General features: G+C 33.2%; 1 protein-coding gene across 1 annotated transcript; it reads left to right on the forward strand.

Moving 5' to 3' along the window:
- The first annotated feature begins 1008 nt into the window (after positions 1 to 1008).
- Positions 1009 to 2935, forward strand: LOC129794551 (juvenile hormone esterase-like). The gene is made up of 4 exons (XM_055835307.1): positions 1009 to 1726; positions 1787 to 2316; positions 2387 to 2497; positions 2573 to 2935. Exons 1-4 carry the CDS (start codon positions 1009 to 1011, stop codon positions 2933 to 2935), a joined length of 1722 nt encoding a protein of 573 aa, XP_055691282.1.
- Positions 2936 to 20045: the final 17110 nt, after the last annotated feature.

The following is a 20045-nucleotide window of genomic DNA, read 5'->3' on the forward strand; positions in this document are numbered from 1 at the left end:
CCCACCGCAACGAATTTGTCTCTCTGAATCACCCTACAAGAATTCTTGGAGGTTTAGGGGTTGGTGATAGTTTAAGGCGAACATGAGGGTTGGATTGAATTAAGAAAACACGAATTGCTAGTTAGTTTAAAAAAAATACGTTAAATTTATTTTAATTCATCAAAGGAGTTTACATCGTTTTCTTTTGAAATAAAATATTATAAGATGTTTAATTTTTCTTTTAATTTTTTTTAGGTTTGAGGTGTGTATTTTTAATAAAATTTTTACATAATAAATTACATTAACGTATATTATTTACATAATGCGTAAGAATATATTGTCTTGTATTATAGTGATCCTTCACGTGTTAATTAAATACATACCAATTTAGCACAAATTGTTCTTCATACTTCCTTATTGTTCTGCTTGTGTTTGTTTAATCGCCATACATTAATTTTTTAGTTTTTGTTTTAATGAGATTTAAAACGCAAAAGAGTACCCAACGTACAGTTGTGTGAGGCAAAATAGTAGCTTTAATTTTAATGCTAACACTTTAAGAACTTTTTCAAGCTCCTTGCCGATCTTTTATAAAAGACTAACAAAAAAAAATTACGTAAAAAATTAAAAGATTTGTTAAGAGATTTTAGATAATAATTTGAAAGTATAATTTTTTTTTTCAAAATCTCAATTAAGCTAAAAGGTAATTTTAAAGTTATTTGTGCAGTTAAATAGCTTATTCAGACCTTAAGATTAGGTCTCAATTTTTTTTTATTAAATCACGATTTAAGTCTCAGAACTGTAGAGGAAATAAAACTTGAAAATTACCTTCCTAAAGCGTCTTTTGCCTTTTTATTAAATCATAAAACTGCTATTTTATCGAACATCTCTATATAAAGTTATTCAGAATGTAGTAAATCATTGAGAAAAATAAATACTTTTATTACTTTTATGTACTCCACACGTATAAAGGTGATTTATCTAAAATTTTAATGTAGTTTCCCGTGTTAGTTCAAACCGCAAAGACGTAAAATGAAATTTTTAGCACTGTTCATAGTTCTTGGAGTTCTAGGAATCAAAGCTCACGAAGGAAGGCATTTTTTCCACAAAGCTGTCTTTATTAAGTTCATTCAATCCCAACCAAAAGTTTGCACAGATGAAGTTGGATGTTTTCAGGGGAAGTATGAGCGTGGACTTGAGAAGCCTTATGAGGCCTTCTACGGGATTCCATATGCTGAATCACCTGTTGGGAAGTTGAGATTTGAAGATCCTCTTCCGCATAGTGGATGGTACGGCTATTGGGATGCTTCGTATCCAAGAAGTGATTGCCTGCAGAGAAATGTTTATATAGCAAGTCAGCCTGTTGTTGGCTCTGAAGACTGCTTGTATCTGAATGTCTATCGTCCGTTGTTAAGGAGTTCAGAGAAGCTACCTGTTATTGTGTACATTCATGGTGGAGGATGGTTCACCTTCTCATCCAATCCCCGTCAATACGGTCCGGAGTATTTTATGGACAACAGGCAAGTGATTTTAGTGACTCTTAACTACAGACTTGGAATACTTGGCTTTCTCTGCTCTGGCGATGAAGCCGTTCGTGGAAATTTTGGCCTAAAGGACCAACAAATGGCCCTTAAATGGGTGGCTTCAAACATTGAGGCTTTTGGAGGGAATCCAGATTCAATAACTCTGGTTGGGCAGAGCGCAGGAGCTGCTTCCACTCATTTTCACATGATGAATCCTGAGTCTCAGGGTATAAAAGATTGAGGCTTCAAAGACTAAATTGAAGATTAAATAAAATATTTCATTTTAGCTCAATTCCATCGAGCTGTCATGATGAGTGGTTCTGCTCTGAGTCAATGGTCTCTGTACTATGACAACTACGAACCTAGGTATCGTCTTAACGCTAAGTATGCAGGAATAGAAAATGCAGACTCAGCTTCAACCTACGAATTGGCGAATGAACTAAAGAAATTGGATGCAATGAGTTTCATTGAGGCTACTGATAAAGAACAGATCGTTTTTGGAGTTCCTGTAACGCCTCATCGTCCCTGTATTGAGGGTGATTGGATTGGAGCATTCATCAAGGAAGATCCAATGAAAGTCTGGACTGAAGGACGTTTCGTGCAGAAGCCAATCCTAGCTGGATATACAAGGGATGAAGGAGTTTTTGCAGCTGTTACAACAACGAATTCTACAGCATTGGAGGAGTTTAATCGTGATATTTACAATATTCTTCCGATTGCGTTGGATTTTGATCCTGAGTACACAGCAGATGTCATAAAATTTTACTTTGGGAATAAGGACTACATAGATGAGACGAATGCTAAGGAGTATTACAAAGTAAGATCTTAAAGATATTTAATTGACAAAAATCCGTTAAAATTGTGGAGTTTTTTTTTAAATCTTTTAGATGTTTGGTGAAAGATTGATTACTCAGCCAATGATTGTGACTTTTAAAGAGTACCTAAAGTATGCGGATGTCGGAAGAAATCCTCTCTACCTGTACGAGTTTGCTTTTGAGGTTTGTTGAAGGAAGACGTTGAAGCCTTAATTGATAAATCTTAAATTTTCTCTAACTCGGAAAATTTCCTTTCAGGGTCCCTACAGTTTATTAAGTATAATGTCAGGGAAGGATTTAAATTTAGGAGTTAGTCATTCAGATGATCTGCTCTTTCTCTTCACCATGACAGACTTCTTTCCACCCTTCGAGGTGAATTCTGTTGAACGCCGAATGGCCGACATTTACGTGGAGACTTTAGTTCATTTTGCTTCTCACGGGCAAATGAAGATTTGGCGGAACTTTAGGCCTTGCACAGCTGCTACGGCTAATCCCTACTGTGATCGTCAGGTGTTTGAGCGTTCCAACAAGGAAGCTGATTGGGATCAAATTATGGTGACTGTTACAAATCAGATTAATGAAGAAATGGTTGATTTTTGGAATCGAATTGATGTCCGTTGATGCAACGGTTTAAATGTTCATTTGTTTGGTGGTTAATACGACGTATAGATTTGTAAGGATTTAATAAAAATTTAAATAAAAAATGAAGCAACTAAATTTCAACTAAAGTTAATCAAAAAGTTCGTGAAACATAAACAAATTGATGTGAAAAACTCCTAATTCGAATGAAATTCTCCCTGTAAGGAAACCTTTAGAATATTAAAGATGTTTTTTTCTTTTCTTCTTACTCTAAAAGTCCTTCATTCATCTAATTTTAGCACCATAAAAAATATAAAGTGTCTCCCCTTCTTCGACTCTTCCCATTTGTTGCTTTTCCCAAGAAAAGTAGGAAAATTAAAGGGCTTTAAAACAGGTGCAAATATTGACGCAATTCCACCTGCATTACTTAATCAATAACTAGCTAATCACAGAGCAGGGATACTCACCCCATTTCTCATATTTGTCCATGATTCACCTGAATAGTTCTTTAGTAAAAAAGAATTTTTCAGTCTATTTTCGCTTCTTTGTGGAATCTGGTCGTTTTCTTGATAAAGATTATAAAATTCTTAAGGAATTATCCTTTTGCTAAAGCCAGCTAAAGCTGTCATTTGCTAAAAATGTCCACTCAATTGGAAGAATTTCTCAAAGCAAAACCCAGAATTGACTTCTTAATTGCTCATTTGACATTAAAAGTTGCTTCAGGACCACGAAAAGATCGTTTTATAATACTGCTTGTGGTATTTTTAAATATTTTATTTATCTTCTTTGTATTCCTACATTTGATGCATTTCGAAAATTTTGAGTTAAATTTTAACTCTTTGATTACGTTTCTTACAATTGGTGGATTAATTAATTATGGATTCAGGATGTTAGTTGGTCTCATCAATAGGCAAAAATTTGAAAAGCTTCTCAAGAATATTAGCGAAATGTATGAAGAGCAGGAAGAAGACGAAGAACTTGGTCGAATTTTTAAGAAACATTTAATGAATTCTTTGAAGCTTCTTCAGTTCTGTGATCGGTAAGGTGATAAACTTTGTTTTTTAATAATTAAACGCAAATAATTTAAATTATTTATTTTTGATTTCTCCTAGATGGGGAATTCGAATGTTTTTTATTGGAGGTTTTTTGTGTACTTTCCAATTTCGTTTTAATGAAGATTATGGGCTTATGTATGACCTACCATTTATTGCATCAGACTTCAAGGATAATTTTTTATGGAATAATTTTCTATATATCCTACAAGCTTTGTTTTATATTAACTTAGCTACCGCATTAATTTCCTTTGACGTAGGAATTGTATTTTTGGGCCTTCAAGTAATTGCAGAAATTAACATTCTCAGTGACTACATAAAGTTGTTAAATGAAAAAGTCAAAACAGATACAAAGTTCTTGAGGAAAGTCATCAAAAAACATTGTTCTGTCATTGAAAATGTTAATTTATTGAGCGATATTATTTCTGAGACGTCATTTTATCAACTCGTTCTTACCTTTATCGCTCTTTTATTTGGAATGACATTCCTGATTTCATATGCGACGGGAATTACAAATTATATAATAATTATGTGTGGTGGGTCATTGAGCCTGCCAATTTGCCTTCTTGGAGAAATTATAAAAAATAAAATTGATGATTTATCGGATATCCTGTACCTGACTAATTGGTACGACCTGAGCTTGAAGGATCAAAAAACTTTCTTAATCGTCCTCGGAATGGCTCAACGAGAGTACAGATTGAAGGCTGCAGGAATGTATGAAGTTAATCTTTATACATTTATTCAGGTATTTTTTTATTAGTTTTTTTTTGTAAAATATAACATTTTTTGTTTTTTTTTTCAGATCTCCAAAATTGCGTTTTCTTACTGCGCCCTTCTTTACAGTTTGAGCCAATAATCCTTCACATTTGAATTTTAAGGATTAATTACCGCTAGAAAGCGCCACTGCACACTAAGAGGGACGCCATAACTTATCAATTGACGTCATTGTGCATCTGTTTGTGTTCTCACTCCACTGAAAGAGCAGAGGCAGGAATTGATGCAATAAACTATTATTTATTCACTAACTAGCTAATCACAGAGCACAGATACTCACACCATTTCCCTTATTTGTCTGCAATGTTATAGATTTATTGTAATATTTATGAATAGAAAAGGGTTGTTTGTGGAAAATTTCAGCTAGAAAGTTCTTCTATTAAAAATCAATGTAAAAGTTTTCAGTTTGATTTTACTTCTTAGTGTGTGCTGTGCTGATTGTTTTGTTCTTAACATTTAAATTAACCCAAACCCAGATTATTAATTAAGAAGGATTTTTCTTAAGCTTGGTTAATCAAAAAATGACTCCTCAATTGGATGAATTTAACAAAGTAAAGCCAAAAATTGACTTTACAATCGCCCTTCTAACATTAAACGTCATTTCTGGCAATCGGAGAAATTGTTTTTTTGTATCCCTTTTTGCTCTTTCTAATCTCGTTTTTATCTCCTTCATATTCTTACATTTGAAAAGGGCATTCAGCAGTCAAATCAGTTTTAACTTATTATGTTCATTTCTCATATTAATTCTGTTTTGTGGGTATGGAATTAGAACTTGTGTTGGGTTTTCTAAGAGTGAAAAGTTTCAACAGCTCATTCAAAAAATTGAAAATTTATACGAGGAACAGGAAGAAGATGAAGAACTTGGGGAGATCTCAAAGAAACATTTAATTAATTCTTTGAGAATTTTTATGAATTGCAATAGGTAAGAAAAGACGCATCATTTTACCTTTAAACAAATGTTTTTTTTTTATCTTTTTATTTTATTTTAGATGGGGAAAACGAATGTTTTTTGCAGGAGCAATTTTTTGTACTTTCTATTTTCGCTTAAATGAAGAATTCGGACTTATGTACGAATTACCATTTATTGCATCAGACAACATTAAGATGGAACCTTCATCATTTTTAAGGAAGGAAGCATTACATGTACTGCAAGGTGCTATGCTTTGTGTAATGGCTTTTGCTACGATTTCCTTGGATTTAGGAATTACTTTTATGGGCCTTCAAATAATCGCACAGCTCAACATTCTCAATGATTACAAGAAGTTGATAAATGAAAAAATCAAAACTGACCCAAAGTTCTTGAACAAAATCATCCAGAAACACTGCTCCGTCATAGAGAATGTTAATCTTTTGAGCGAAATTACGTCTGAAACGTCATTTTTGCAACTAATCTTGATTTGTGTTGCAATGCTATTTGGTTTTACTTTCTCTATTAAATATACAATGGATCTGGCAAATTATATAATGATTATATGTGGAGCAGCACTGAGTCTACCGATTTGCATTTTTGGGGAATTTATTAGACTTAAATCTGAAGGATTATCTGAGACACTATACTTGATCAATTGGTACGAACTGAGCTTGAAGGATCAGAAAACCTTCTTAATCGTCCTCGGAATGGCTCAACGTGAGTACGGACTAAAAGCAGCAGGAATGTACAACGTTAATCTTTATACATTTATTCAGGTAATTTGTTAATTTTTTTTTAAGATTTCTTTTTTAATTTAATTTTTTTTTATTTTTTCAGATCTCTAAAATCGCGTTTTCTTATTGCGCCGTTCTCTACAGTTTGAGTCAATAATTCTTCTTCTTGCATTATACGTTAACAATTAATTACCGCCAGAGGGCATCACTGTACACTAAGAGGGACGCCATATCTTAAAAATTCGTCATCATTGTGCATCTGTTTGCGTTCTCACCCCACTGAAAAAGCAGCGTAGTGATGCAATAAAGCATTATTTATTCACTAACTAGCTAATCACAGAGCACGGATACTCACCCACACCATTTTCCCTTATTTGTCTGCAATGTTATAGATTTGTTGAAATATTAATGACAAAAAAGGGTTGTTTATGAGAAAATTCAGCTAGAAAGTTCTCCTAATAAAAATCAATTTTAAACTTTTCAGTTTGATTGTGCGTTTTATTGAGTGGTGATCAGTTTCATTGTTAAAAGAAAGATTCTTTAGCTTGAAGCATTTCTTGGCAAAAATGACCCCTCAATTGGAAGAATTTCTCAAAGCAAAGCCAAGAATTGACTTCTTAATTGCCTATTTGTCATTAAAAGTTCCTTCAGGACCACGAAAAAATTGTTTTGTCATACTCTTTTGGGTATTTATTAATATCCTGTTTTTCTTCTTTGTAATCTTACATTTGCTGCATTTCGAAAATTTTAACTTGAATTTTAACACTTTAATTACGTTTCTTTCAATTGGGGGATTAATTGAATATGGATTCAGGTTGCTTGTAGGACTGTTTAAAAGGCAAAAATTTGAAAAGCTTCTTCTAAATATTAGCGAAATGTATAAAGAGCAGCAAGAAGATGAAGGACTTGAACAAATCTCAAAGAAACATTTAATGAATTCTTTGAAGGTTTTTAAATTTTGTGATCGGTAAGATGATATTTTTTTTAATGAAACGTAAGTAATTTGATTTTTTTTTAAATTCAATTTTTAGGGTAGGAATCCGATTGTTTGTTACAGCAGGTGTTTTGTCTGGTGTCTATTTCCGTTTAAACGAAGATTATGGGCTTATGTTCGAACTACCATTTATTGCATCAGACTTCAAGGATAATTTCTTATGGAATAATTTTCTATATGCTCTACAAGGTTTCTTTTACGTTTACATGGCTACCGCATTAATGACCTTAGATGTGGGGATTGTATTTTTGGGCCTTCAAGTAATTGCTGAAATTAATATTCTCCGAGATTACATGAAGATGCTCAATGAAAAGATCAAAACTGATCCAAAGTTCTTGAAGAAAATCATCAAGAGGCATTGCTCTGTTATTGAAAATGTTAATCTGTTGAATGAAATAATTTCTGAGACGTCATTTTATCAACTCATTCTTACCTGTAACGCTCTTCTATTTGGAATGACATTTCTGATCACCTATGCAACAGGAATTGGAAATTATATGATCATTATGTGTGGTGCATCATTAAGTCTACCGATCTGTGTTTTTGGAGAAATTATTAAAAATAAAACTGATGACTTATCGGATAACCTATACCTGACCAATTGGTACGAGCTGAGCTTGAAGGATCAAAAAACCTTCTTAATCATCTTGCGAATGGCTCAACGAGAGTATGGGCTGAAGGCTGCAGGAATGTATGACGTTAATCTTTATACATTTATTCAGGTTATTTGTTTTTTTTTAAAAAATTTTTTTAATTAATAATTTATTGTTTTTCTTTCAGATCTCTAAAATTGCGTTTTCTTACTGCGCCGTTCTCTACAGTTTGAGTCAATAATTTTTCTCATTGCATTATACGTTAACAATTAATAACCGCCAGATGGCATCACTGTACACTAAAAGGGACGCCATATCATAACAATTTGTCGACATTATGCATCTGTTTGCGTTCTCACTCCACTGAAAAAGTAGTGTAGTGATGCAATAAAGCATTATTTATTCATTAACTAGCTAATCACAGAGCACGGATACTCACACCATTTCCCTTATAGCAATGTTATAGATTTGTTGTAATATTAATGAATAGAAAAGGGTTGTTTGTGAAAAAGTTCAACTAGAGAGTTCTTCTAATAAAAATCAATTTTAAACTTTTCAGTTTGATTTTGCGTTTTAATGAGTGCTGATCAGTTTTATTGTTAAAAGAAAGATCCTTTAGCTTGAAGCTTTTCTTGTAAAAATGTCCCCTCAAATGGAAGAATTTCTTAAGGCAAAGCCAAGAATTGACTTCTCAATCGCTCTCTTAACATCAAACGTGGTGTCAGGACCTCCGAAGAATCGCTTTCTTGTAGCTTTTCTTACTATTTTAAATGTATTTTTTACCTTTTGCGTATATTTACATTTAAAAATTCACCATGGCGTGAGATAAATTTTAACTTCTTAAGCTCTCTCCTTTTCTTCGTAATACTCTGTGGTTATGCAGTTAGAACAAATGTGGGTCGTTTTAAGAAGACCAAAATGGATCACCTTGTTCAGAACGTTAAAGAACTTTTTGATGAGCAGGAAGAAGATGAAGAACTTGGGCAAATCTTGAAGAAATATTTGATGAACTCAATGAAAATTTTTCATTTCTGTAATCGGTAAGAAAATTTACATGATAACGTAAAAAAGTTCTTTAAACCTTTTTTTTGTTTATTTTAGATGGGGGATCCGCATGTTCTTGATAGCAGGAGCTTTTGCAAGTTTCTAATTTCGTTTAAATGAAGAATTCGGGCTTACATATGACCTACCAATTATTTCATCAGAAAATTTTGTATGGAAGGATACCTTACATGTTCTACAAGGTGTCATGTATTGTGTTTCTGCTTTTGCTATGATTTCTTTGGATCTCGGAATAATTTTTCTGGGGCTTCAAGTTATAGCAGAACTCAACATTCTCAGTGACTACATGAAGTTGTTGAATGAAAAGATCAAAACTGATCAAAAGTTCTTGAGAAAAATCATCAAAAGACATTGCTCAGTTGTCAAGAATCTCAATCTTTTGAGCAAGATTATTTCTGAAACAACATCCTTACAACTACTGCTTACGGGTGTTGCTCTTCTCTTTGGATTTACTTTTCTTATAAAATATACAACGGGCATTGGAAATTATATAATAATTATATGTGGTGGATCATTGAGCCTGCCAATTTGCGTTCTTGGAGAATTTATTAAACTAAAAACAGAGAATTTATCTGAAACACTGTACCTGATTAATTGGTACGAGCTAAGCTTGAAGGATCAGAAAACGTTCTTAATTATCCTTGGAATGGCTCAACGGCAGTACGGACTGAAAGCAGCAGGAATGTACGACGTTAATCTATATACCTTCGTACAGGTTCGTTAAAAATTCAAATTTCTTTATTACAAAACAAAATAATAATTAAATTTCCTTTCAGATCTTCAAAATTGCCTTTTCCTACTGCGCTGTTCTCTACAGTTTGAGTCAATAATTCCTTTTAAACAAAAAATTACTACGAGAGGGCACCACTGCACGCAAAGAGGGACGCTCACAACGTTTAAAATGCATGTATTACCTTACCTTGTAGAATGTAGACTTTTTATCACAATTTAAAGATTATTAAAACCATTTTTCACTACATAAAAATTAATCTACAATTCGTTTTTAGATTTAATTGAAAAAAAATCAATCAATGTTTATTCTACAAGGATTGTTTCACTTAAAAGACTTAAACAGAGAGGAAAGGTACGTAAAAGGTTTGGTGGAAGGGCCTCATTGTACATCTGTTTCACTTCCCACTCTTGCAGTAAAGGCCAATTACTACTTCGTGGATCGAAACCTTTCCAAGCTGCAAAATGACTTAATTACCCCCATTTCAAGGCTTTCTGCGGGGCTCAATCCTACGTATTCTTTTAATTTTCCCTTCAAAATTCCATCAGTTGCAGTTTATTCGTCAAAATGGCTCGACACTTGCAAGAGTTTATCACTGCAAAGCCTCTAATTGACTTCTTGATCGCCCTTTTGACACTTGATGTCTTTTCTGGAACATTAAGAAATCGTTTAAAAATAATTTTTCTAACAATTTCTAACGTTTTATTCATTTTTTTACTCTTCTTTCACGTGAAAAATACAATAAGATTGCAAATTAATACAAACTTTATGTGGACATTTCTTTTGTGGAACAATATAAGTGTTTTTTTTATCGTAATGATTTTAAATGCATTTAAGAGAAACAAATTTCATCTGCTAATGCAAAGTATTCAAAAATTGTTCGAGGAGGAGAAAGAAGATGAAGAACTTGATGAGATTTTGCAGAAAAATCTAGAGTATTCAATGAAAGTTTTCAATTTTCTTAATCGGTATGAATAATATTTTTAAAACTTATTTATTTTTTTTAAATTAAACTTTATTCTTTTTCAGTTGGATAATACGCATAGGTTTGGGTTTACCTATAATGGGTGGAATTAATTTTCGCTTAAACAGAAATTTTGGCTTAATAATTGAATTTCCTTATTTTGAATCAGACAACTTTCTCTGGCGGGAGAGCCAATATATTTTCCAAACTGCTTTTGGTTTTTTTACATCCTACACTGTAATGTCTATAAGTGTAGGATTCATCTTTTTGGGGCTTCTGGTAATGGCAGAAATTAACATTCTCACTGATTACATGAAGTTGTTGAATGAAAAGATCAAAACAGACCCAAAGTTCTTGAGCAAAATGATCAAGAGGCATTGCTCAGTCATTGAGAATCTTAATCTTTTGAGTGATATTCTCTCCGATACATCATTTTTACATCTTTTTGCTAGTTGTGCTACATTTATGTTTGGATTTTCATTTATAATGAAATATCCGGAAGAATTTCTTAACTATTTGCTAATTTTAGCTGCAACTATGCTTAGTCTACATATTTGCATTCTTGGGGAATTTATTGGACTTAAATCTGAGAGTTTATCTGAAACACTGTATCAGACTAATTGGTACGAGCTGAGCTTAAAGGATCAGAAAACCTTCTTAATTATTCTTGGGATGGCTCAACGGGAATACGGACTGAAGGCAGCAGGAATGTACGACGTTAATCTTTACACCTTTGTACAGGTAAATTGTATTTTAACTTGCCTTAGAAAACATTTTATTAATATAATCATTTTTTTTTAGATTTCAAAAATCGCTTTCTCCTACTGCGCTATTCTCTACAGTTTGAGTCAATAATTCCTGCTTTACTGCTGTTAGTTCCGCTGCAACTTTTAACAACTTTTTCCGCTAGGGTGCACCACTGCACGCTAAGAGGGACGCTTGTAGTGCATTACCACCATTAGGGGAGACCGGGGTAAAAATAGTCATTTTCGAATTTTCAAATGCCAATTTCTCCGAAGTTATTAATCGGAAAAATCGGAAAAAATTAGGGTGCAAAGCCTTACCAACCTATAATTTTTGACAGTAATTTGGAGGTTATCCGATCAGTACTTTAGGAGTTAAAAATGAAAATAGATTTTTGGCCCATTTCCCAAACTTTTGCGTATTGAGAAAAACGCGTTTTCCGAAGTTTTCCTTCGGCAATTTTCCAATCTGCTAATTTTTCTCACTAGCTGGGTTACTACAGAAAACATTGCCAAGGTGTATTCTTCAATAACTTTTAATGATTTTTCTCTACAATTTTTTGAATCAAAACATACCCCTTGGGGTAGATCTAGTCATCCCATGTAAATCATATGGGAGATCGAAATTTTTGGCATATTTTCTATTCATTTGTTGCAAAATGGCGTGTTTGAGAAAATCGCAAAATTCTCTGTTTTAGTGCGTATAAAAGTGAAATTCCTTGTCGCGGATCAAAAGGTGAGAAGTTTAGCTATCAACTACTATCAATCTCTCAGGTGGAAAATCATTGGAAATGTCGGAAAATTCGACCGACTTTATTTAGCCTACTGGTGACTATATTTACCCGCCGCGTTTAAAAATAGTCAGAAGCGGAAGGGTTTAGGAAAAGCTCGAAAACTCATATTTCCCGTGGAGATAGAGAAAAGTGGTCTGAGACAAAGTTGTAGGCCAGGAAATTTCCTATAAGAATGACCTATCGAGGAAATTTTCTTGCCCTTGGGGAATCCTGCAGATAAGGATTTATGCAAATTGACTATTTTTACCCCGGTCTCCCCTATTCATTCAATTTTTGTAGTTTTTCGGTGTTTTAACTTCTTGTAAACGAATAAAATATTCTCTATTTTTTAGCTTCTATGTAAAAAAAATCAATTGTGTTTTATTGTTTACAATTAATAAGCTACGCAAAGAAGGTCGGCACGTGGAAGGCTAGAAAGCTTCGCTGTGCATCTGTTTTAGTTCTCACTCTGGTAGTGAAGGCCAATTACTTTGTGGGTGGAATCCTTCAAGTCTCAAATGGCTTTTAATTACCACAATTTCAAGGCCTTCTGTGGGACTCAACCCTACGTATTCATTTAATTTTCCCTTCAAAATTCCATCAGTTGTACTTTATTCGCGAAAATGACTCGACATTTGCAAGAGTTTATCAACACAAAGCTTTTGATTGACTTCTTAATCGCCCTTTCAACCCTTGATGTGTTTTCTGGAGCATTTAAAAATCGTTTTAATATTATTCTTCTAATAATTTTTCACGTTTTCTTCGTGTTTTTACTCTTCTTTCACGTGAAAAATACAATCAGTTCGCCCATAAATACAAACTTTATGTGGACATTTCTTATGTGGATTGTTTTGAGTGTTTTTCTTATCGTAATGATTTTAAATTCTTTTAAAAGAAAGAACTTTCATTTGTTAATGCAAAATATCCAGAAATTTTTTGAAGAGAAAGAAGAAGATGAAGATCTTGATGAGATTTTGATGAAACATCTGACGTATTCAATGAAAGTTTTCAACATTTTTAATCGGTATGAAAAATATTATTAAATTTAATTTTATTTTAACAAATTAAACTTAATCCTTTTGCAGCTGGTTAATACGCATAGGCTTGGGTTTATCTTTAATAGGCGGAATTAATTTTCGTTTAAATCAAGAATTTGGCTTAATTATTGAACTTCCTTTTATTGCATCAGACAACATTCTTTGGCGAGAGAGCCAATATGTCATACAAACTGCTTTTGTCTTAGTTGCAGCCTACATTTTAATGTCTATAAATGTAGGATTTATCTTTTTGGGCCTTCAAGTAATTGCTGAACTCAACATTCTCACTGATTACATGAAGTTGTTGAATAAAAAGATCAAATCAGACCCAAAGTTTATGAGGAAAATCATCAGAAGACATTGTTCTGTTATTGAAAATCTTGATATTTTGAGTGAAATTTCCTCTGAATCGTCATTTATGCAGATTTTTGCCAATTGTGTTACATTTATGTTTGGGTTTTCTTTTTTAATGAAATATTCGGATGTAATTGTTAATTATATGCTAATTGTAGCTGGAGTTTTGCTTAGTCTACATATTTGTATTCTTGGGGAAATTATCAGACTTAAATCTGAGAATTTATCTGAAACACTGTATCAGACTAATTGGTACGAGCTTAGCTTGAAAGATCAAAAAACTTTCTTAATTATCCTGGGAATGGCTCAACGGGAGTACGGACTCAAGGCAGCAGGAATGTACGACGTTAATCTTTACACCTTTGTACAGGTAAATTGCATTGTAACTTGCCTTAGAAAACATTTTATTAATATAATCATTTTTTTTTTAGATTTCAAAAATCGCTTTCTCCTACTGCGCTATTCTCTACAGTTTGAGTCAATAATTCCTGCTTTACTGCTGTTAGTTCTGCTGCAGATAACAACTTTTTTCGCTAGGGTGCACCACTGCACGCTAAGAGGGACGCTTGTAGTGCATTACTACCATTATTCATTCAAATTTTGTAGTTTTTCGGTGTTTTAACTTCTTGTAAACGAATAAAACATTATCTATTTTTTAGCTTCTATGTAAAAAAAATCAATCGATTTTTATTCTTTGCAATTATGTAATGAACTACGCATCGAAGGACGGCAAAGCTTCGTTGTGCATCTGTTTTCATTCCCACTCTGGTACTTAAGTTTAATTACTCCCTCGTGGATTGAATTCTTCGAACTGGAAATAACTCAATTACCCCATTCAAGGCTCCCTCCCTGCTTGGCTCCTTCTTTTAAGGATTATTTTATTAAGTTCAGTTGCACTTTATTCGTCAAAATGACTCGTCATTTGCAAGAGTTTATCAATACAAAATCAGTGATTGATTTCTCGATCGCCCTTTCGACACTTGATGTGCTTTCTGGAACATTAAGAAATCGTTTAAAAATAATTTTTCTAACAATTTCTAACGTTTTATTCTTGTATTTGCTCTTCAGTCACATTAAAAAATCAAATGGTGCTCAATTTGATGTAAATTTTATGTGGACATTTCTTATGTGGATACTTTTGAATAATTATCTCGCTATAATGATTCTAAATGCATTTAAGAGGAAGAACTTTCATCTATTAATGCAAAATATCCAAGAAATGTTTGAAGATCAGGAAGATGATGAAGATCTTGAGGGAATTTTGAGGAAAAATTTGAAATTTTTTCTGAAAAGTTTCTTCTTCATTGATCGGTAAAGAATTTGGTGATTTGTGTCAGAAAATAATGATTTTCCTAATAAATTTTTATTGTTTTCAGTTGGGAAAAGCGCTTAGGTTTCCTATTAGTGTCAACTCGTTGCCTAATTTTTCGCTTCAACCATGATTATGGTTTAATTGTGGATTTTTCTTTAATTTCATGGAATAATGTTCTTTGGAGAGAGATTCAATTTATGCTACAACATAGCCTTTTCGCTTGTATATCTTATACTGTACTGACAATGAACTTAGGAATCACTTTCATGGGACTTGCAGTCATTGCAGAAATCAATAATCTCAATGATTACATGAAGTTGTTGAATGAAAAAATCAAAACTGATCAAAAGTTCTTGAGGAAAATCATCAAGAAGCATTGCTCGGTTATTGAAAATGTTAATCTGTTGAATGAAATAATTTCTGAATCGTCATTCCTGCAAGTTTTTGCCAATTGTGTGGTTTTTCTGTTTGGATTTTCCTTCTTGATGAAAAATCCTTCAACTTTTATCAACTATTCGATTGTTGTAACTGGAACGATGCTCAGTCTACACATATGTATCCTTGGACATTTTATCAAGATGAAGACAGATCAACTATCGGATATCCTCTACTTGACCAATTGGTACGAACTGAGCTTGAAGGATCAGAAGACTTTCATAATTATCCTGGGAATGGCTCAACGGGAGTATGGGCTAAAGGCCGTAGGAATGTACGACGTTAATCTTTACACCTTCGTACAGGTTCGTTAAAATTTTGAATTTATTTAATCATAAAAAACAAAACAAGAATTTTCTTTCAGATCTTCAAAGTTGCCTTCTCCTACTGCGCCGTTCTCTACAGTTTAAGCCAATAGTTCTTCTTGAAATCTTCTCTACTGACTTCACATTAGTTTTGCTGTAGTTGACAATAAATTCCCGCAAGAGGGCTGCACTACACATGAAAAGGGACGCTTGCTTCGCATGCATTGCCGCCATTACTCTTCTAGCTCGTTGTTTACAATTTAAAGACTTCTGGTGTTATTTTTTAACATTCTTTCTAACTTTTTGTAGATTAAAAGTTATTAAAATATTCTTAATTTTTAGCTTCTTTAGAAAAAATCGATTGTGTTTCATTCTTTGGCTAATTTTCTCCATTTAAATGGCGACACGTAGAAGGGATCTGTTGTGCATCTGTTTTATTTCCCACTCTGGCGGCAGTGAAGGCCAATTACTACTTCGTGGATCGAAACCTTCCCTAGCAACAAAATGACTTAATTACTCAATTTCAAGGCTTTCTCTTTGGCTCTACGTACGAATTGTCGATTCAAAATTCCATCAGTTGCAGTTTATTCGTCAAAATGGCTCGTCATTTGCAAGAGTTTGTTAAAGTTAAACCCCTGGTTGACTATTTTATTGCTCTTTCAACCCTTGATGTGTTTTCTGGAACACCGAAGAGTCGTTTGAAAATAATTTCTCTCCTAGTTTCTCATTCTTTCTACAGCTATTTTCTCTACATTCACGTGAAAAATTCAATCCATTCGGAAGTTAACATAAATTTGATGTGGACTTTTCTTGTTTGGGTCCTTTTGAGTGATTACATTGCTATAATGTTTTTAAATATCTTCAAAAGAAAGAACTTTCACGTTCTTTTGGAAAATATCAAGGAAATGTTTGAGGAGGAAGAAGAAGATGAAGAACTTGGTGGAATTTTGGAAGATCGTCTAATGACTACGCTGAGAATCTTTAACTTTCTAAATCGGTAATGTATACAAATGATTTTAAACTAACATTTCTCTATCCAATCTATTTGAAAAAAAAAATTCACTATTTCAGCTGGGAAATTCGCCTTGGTGTGATTTTGACAATTTTTTGTGGGATTAATTTTCGCTTAAATCCTGACTATGGCTTAACTATTGAGATTCCTTTCTTTACGTCGGAACATATCCTTTGGCGAGAGGGCCAATATATCATACAAATTATTTTTGGTACAGTTACGGCCTACAATATGATGTCCATCAATATGGCAATATCCTTTTTGGGACTTTCAATCATTGCTGAATATAATATTCTCACTGACTACATGAAGATGTTGAATGAAAAGATCAAAACTGACCCAAAGTTCTTTAGAAAAATCATCAAGAGGCATTGTTCTTTCATTGAGAATGTTGATGTAATCAATGAAATAATCTCTGAATCATCATTTCTGCAACTTTTTGCCAATTGTGTGATTTTTCTTTTTGGATTTTCTTTCGTAATGAGACATTCTTACACATTTGCCAACTACATGATAATTTTTGCCGGACTAATGCTTAGCATACACGTCTGTGTTCTTGGACATATTTTAAAGATGAAAACTGATAGACTATCTGATACTTTGTACTTGACCAATTGGTACGATCTGAGCTTGAAGGATCAGAAAACTTTCTTAATTATCCTCGGGATGGCTCAACGGGAGTACGGGCTAAAGGCTGCAGGGATGTACGATGTTAATCTTTATACTATCATACAGGTTTGTCTTTTAGATTACCTTAAGACGATTAATAAATAAAAATTTTATTATTTTTCTAGCTTTCTAAAATTGGCTTCTCATACTGCGCTGTTCTCTATAGTTTGAGTCAATCGAGTCAATAATTCCTGCTTTACTGCTGTTAGTTTTGCTGTAGTTAAGAACTTTTCCCGCTAGGAGGCTGCTCTGCACGTAAAGAGGGACGCTTCTTACAAACTTATTTCCACCGTTAAGTTTTTGGTACGTTGTAAACCATTTGAATATTGCTTCAGTAATATTTTTTTAGAATTTTAACTTCTTAAGAACTAAAACTTCTTAAAATATTTTTTCTTTTTATTTTTAGACTGTATTCTAAAAGAAAATCAATACCGTTCCATGCTTCATTTAAGTTGCATTAATTAAATATTCAAACAAGGACGACACGTGGAAGGCTGGAAGGCATCGTTGTGCATCTGTTTTAATTCCCACTCTGGTATAGTTAAGTTTAATTACTCCCTCGTGGATTGAATCCTTCAAACTAGAAAAAACTCGACTACCCCCATCAAGGCTCTCGGTTGCCTCGTTTAGTTTAAAAAATATTAGTTTATTTTATTCAGTTGCACTTCATGCACTAAAATGACTCGTTATCTGGAAGAATTCGTTAAAGTTAAACCCTTAGTGGATTATTTGATCGCCCTTTCGACACTTGAAGTGATTTCTGGATCGACAAAAAATCGTTTAAAAATCCTTTTTCTAACAATTTCTCTCGTTTTCTATTGGTATTCGATTTGCATTCATGTGAAAAATTCAATTGGCTTGCAAATTAACATAAATTTCATGTGGACATTTCTTGTGTGGATTATGTTCAATGATTATGTTGTTATAATGATTTTGAATGTCTTTAAAAAGAACAAATTTCATCAGCTAATGCAAAATATACAAAAAATGTTTGAGGAAAAGGAAGAGGATGAAGAACTTGCAGAAATTTCAAAGAATAATTTAAATTTTTCAATGAAAGTTTTCTTTTTTGTAAATCGGTAAAGTATATTCCGTTATTTACCAAATTTCATTTTTTTAAATAAAATATTCCACTTTCAGGTGGGAAAAGCGTCTAGCTTGCAGTGTCGTGATAATTGGTAGTACATATTTTCGCTTTAACCAGGATTATGGCCTTATAATGGATTTTCCTTATATCCATTCGAATAATGTGCTCTGGCGGGAAAGTCAATATATTTTGCAATCTATTTACTTTGGTCTTATGACCTACACTATATTGACTATTAATATGGGAATAATTTTTTTGGGTCTACAAGTAATTGCACAACTAAACATTCTCAATGATTACATAAAGGTGATGAATGAAAAGATCAAAACTGATCCAAATTTCTTTAGAAAAATCATCATCAGACATTGCTCTGTAATTGAAAATGTTAATCTTTTGAGCGAAATTATTTCTAAGACGTCTTTTTTGCAACTTTTTGCCAGTTGTGTGGTTTTTCTTTTTGGATTTTCATTCATAATGAAAAGTTTCTCCACATTTGTTAACTATTCGATTCTTTTAGCTGGGGTTATGCTTAGCCTACATATCTGTATTATTGGTGAATTTATTCGGTATAAAACTGATGAGTTATCCGAAACTCTCTATTTGACTAATTGGCACGAACTAACCTTAAAGGATCAGAAAACTTTCTTAATTATCCTGGGAATGGCTCAACGGGAATACGGATTGAAGGCAGCAGGAATGTACGATGTTAACCTTTATACCTTCGTGCAGGTTCGTTAAATTTTATTTTATTAAGGTGGGTCTCTTTTGAGAGCTGGTGAAATTCAATGATTTTATTTTTCTTAAGGTTTTTCTTAAACTTGGTTTTCAAATGTTGGTCACATTTGAAGACTTATTATTGAAGAATAAGAAAATCAGTTTCCGCCATCTTAGGTACGACGCCATCTTGAGATTTTCTTCAAAACACAAAGGTAGGTTTTTCTCAGGATCCACTGGATGGATTTTGATGGAGTAAAAAGCAAATGAAAGAGGAAATACCAATGCAGATTTTGATGTACCAGAATTTTGAATTTTTATTCTGGGGCTGAGAAAAGTGGAAAAATGTGACTTTTGGTTAGATATTTTTGACGTTTTTCCACTTTTCTCAGCCCCAGAATGGAAATTCAAAATTCTGGTACATCAAAATCTGCACGGGTATGTCCTCTTTCATTTGCTTTTTACCCCATCAAAATCCATCCAGTAGATCCTGAGAAAAACCTACCTTTGTGTTTTAAGGCAGTTCTGTGGAAAAGACGGAAAATCACAAGATGGCGTCGCACCTAAGATGGCGATAAATGATTTTCTTACACTTCAATAATTAGGCTACAAATGTAACCAACATTGGAAAACCAGGTTTAAGAAAAACCCCCAAAAATTGCAACATTAAATATGTGTAAATTCTAACAATTTTCCCAAGAGACCTCCCTTAAATCAAGAAGAATGAAAATAGAATTTTCTTACAGATCATCAAAATTGCCTTCTCCTACTGCGCTGTTCTCTACAGCTTGAGTAAATAGTTCTTCAGCAAATTCACGCTAGTGGGCGACACTGCACTTAAAGAGGGACGCTTGAACAACAGATAATTATACGGAAAAGAAGTTCTTTCTCTAGAATC

This window comes from Lutzomyia longipalpis, chromosome 4, assembly GCF_024334085.1.
Source record: "Lutzomyia longipalpis isolate SR_M1_2022 chromosome 4, ASM2433408v1".
In the NCBI taxonomy this organism is placed as follows: Eukaryota; Metazoa; Arthropoda; class Insecta; order Diptera; family Psychodidae; genus Lutzomyia; species Lutzomyia longipalpis.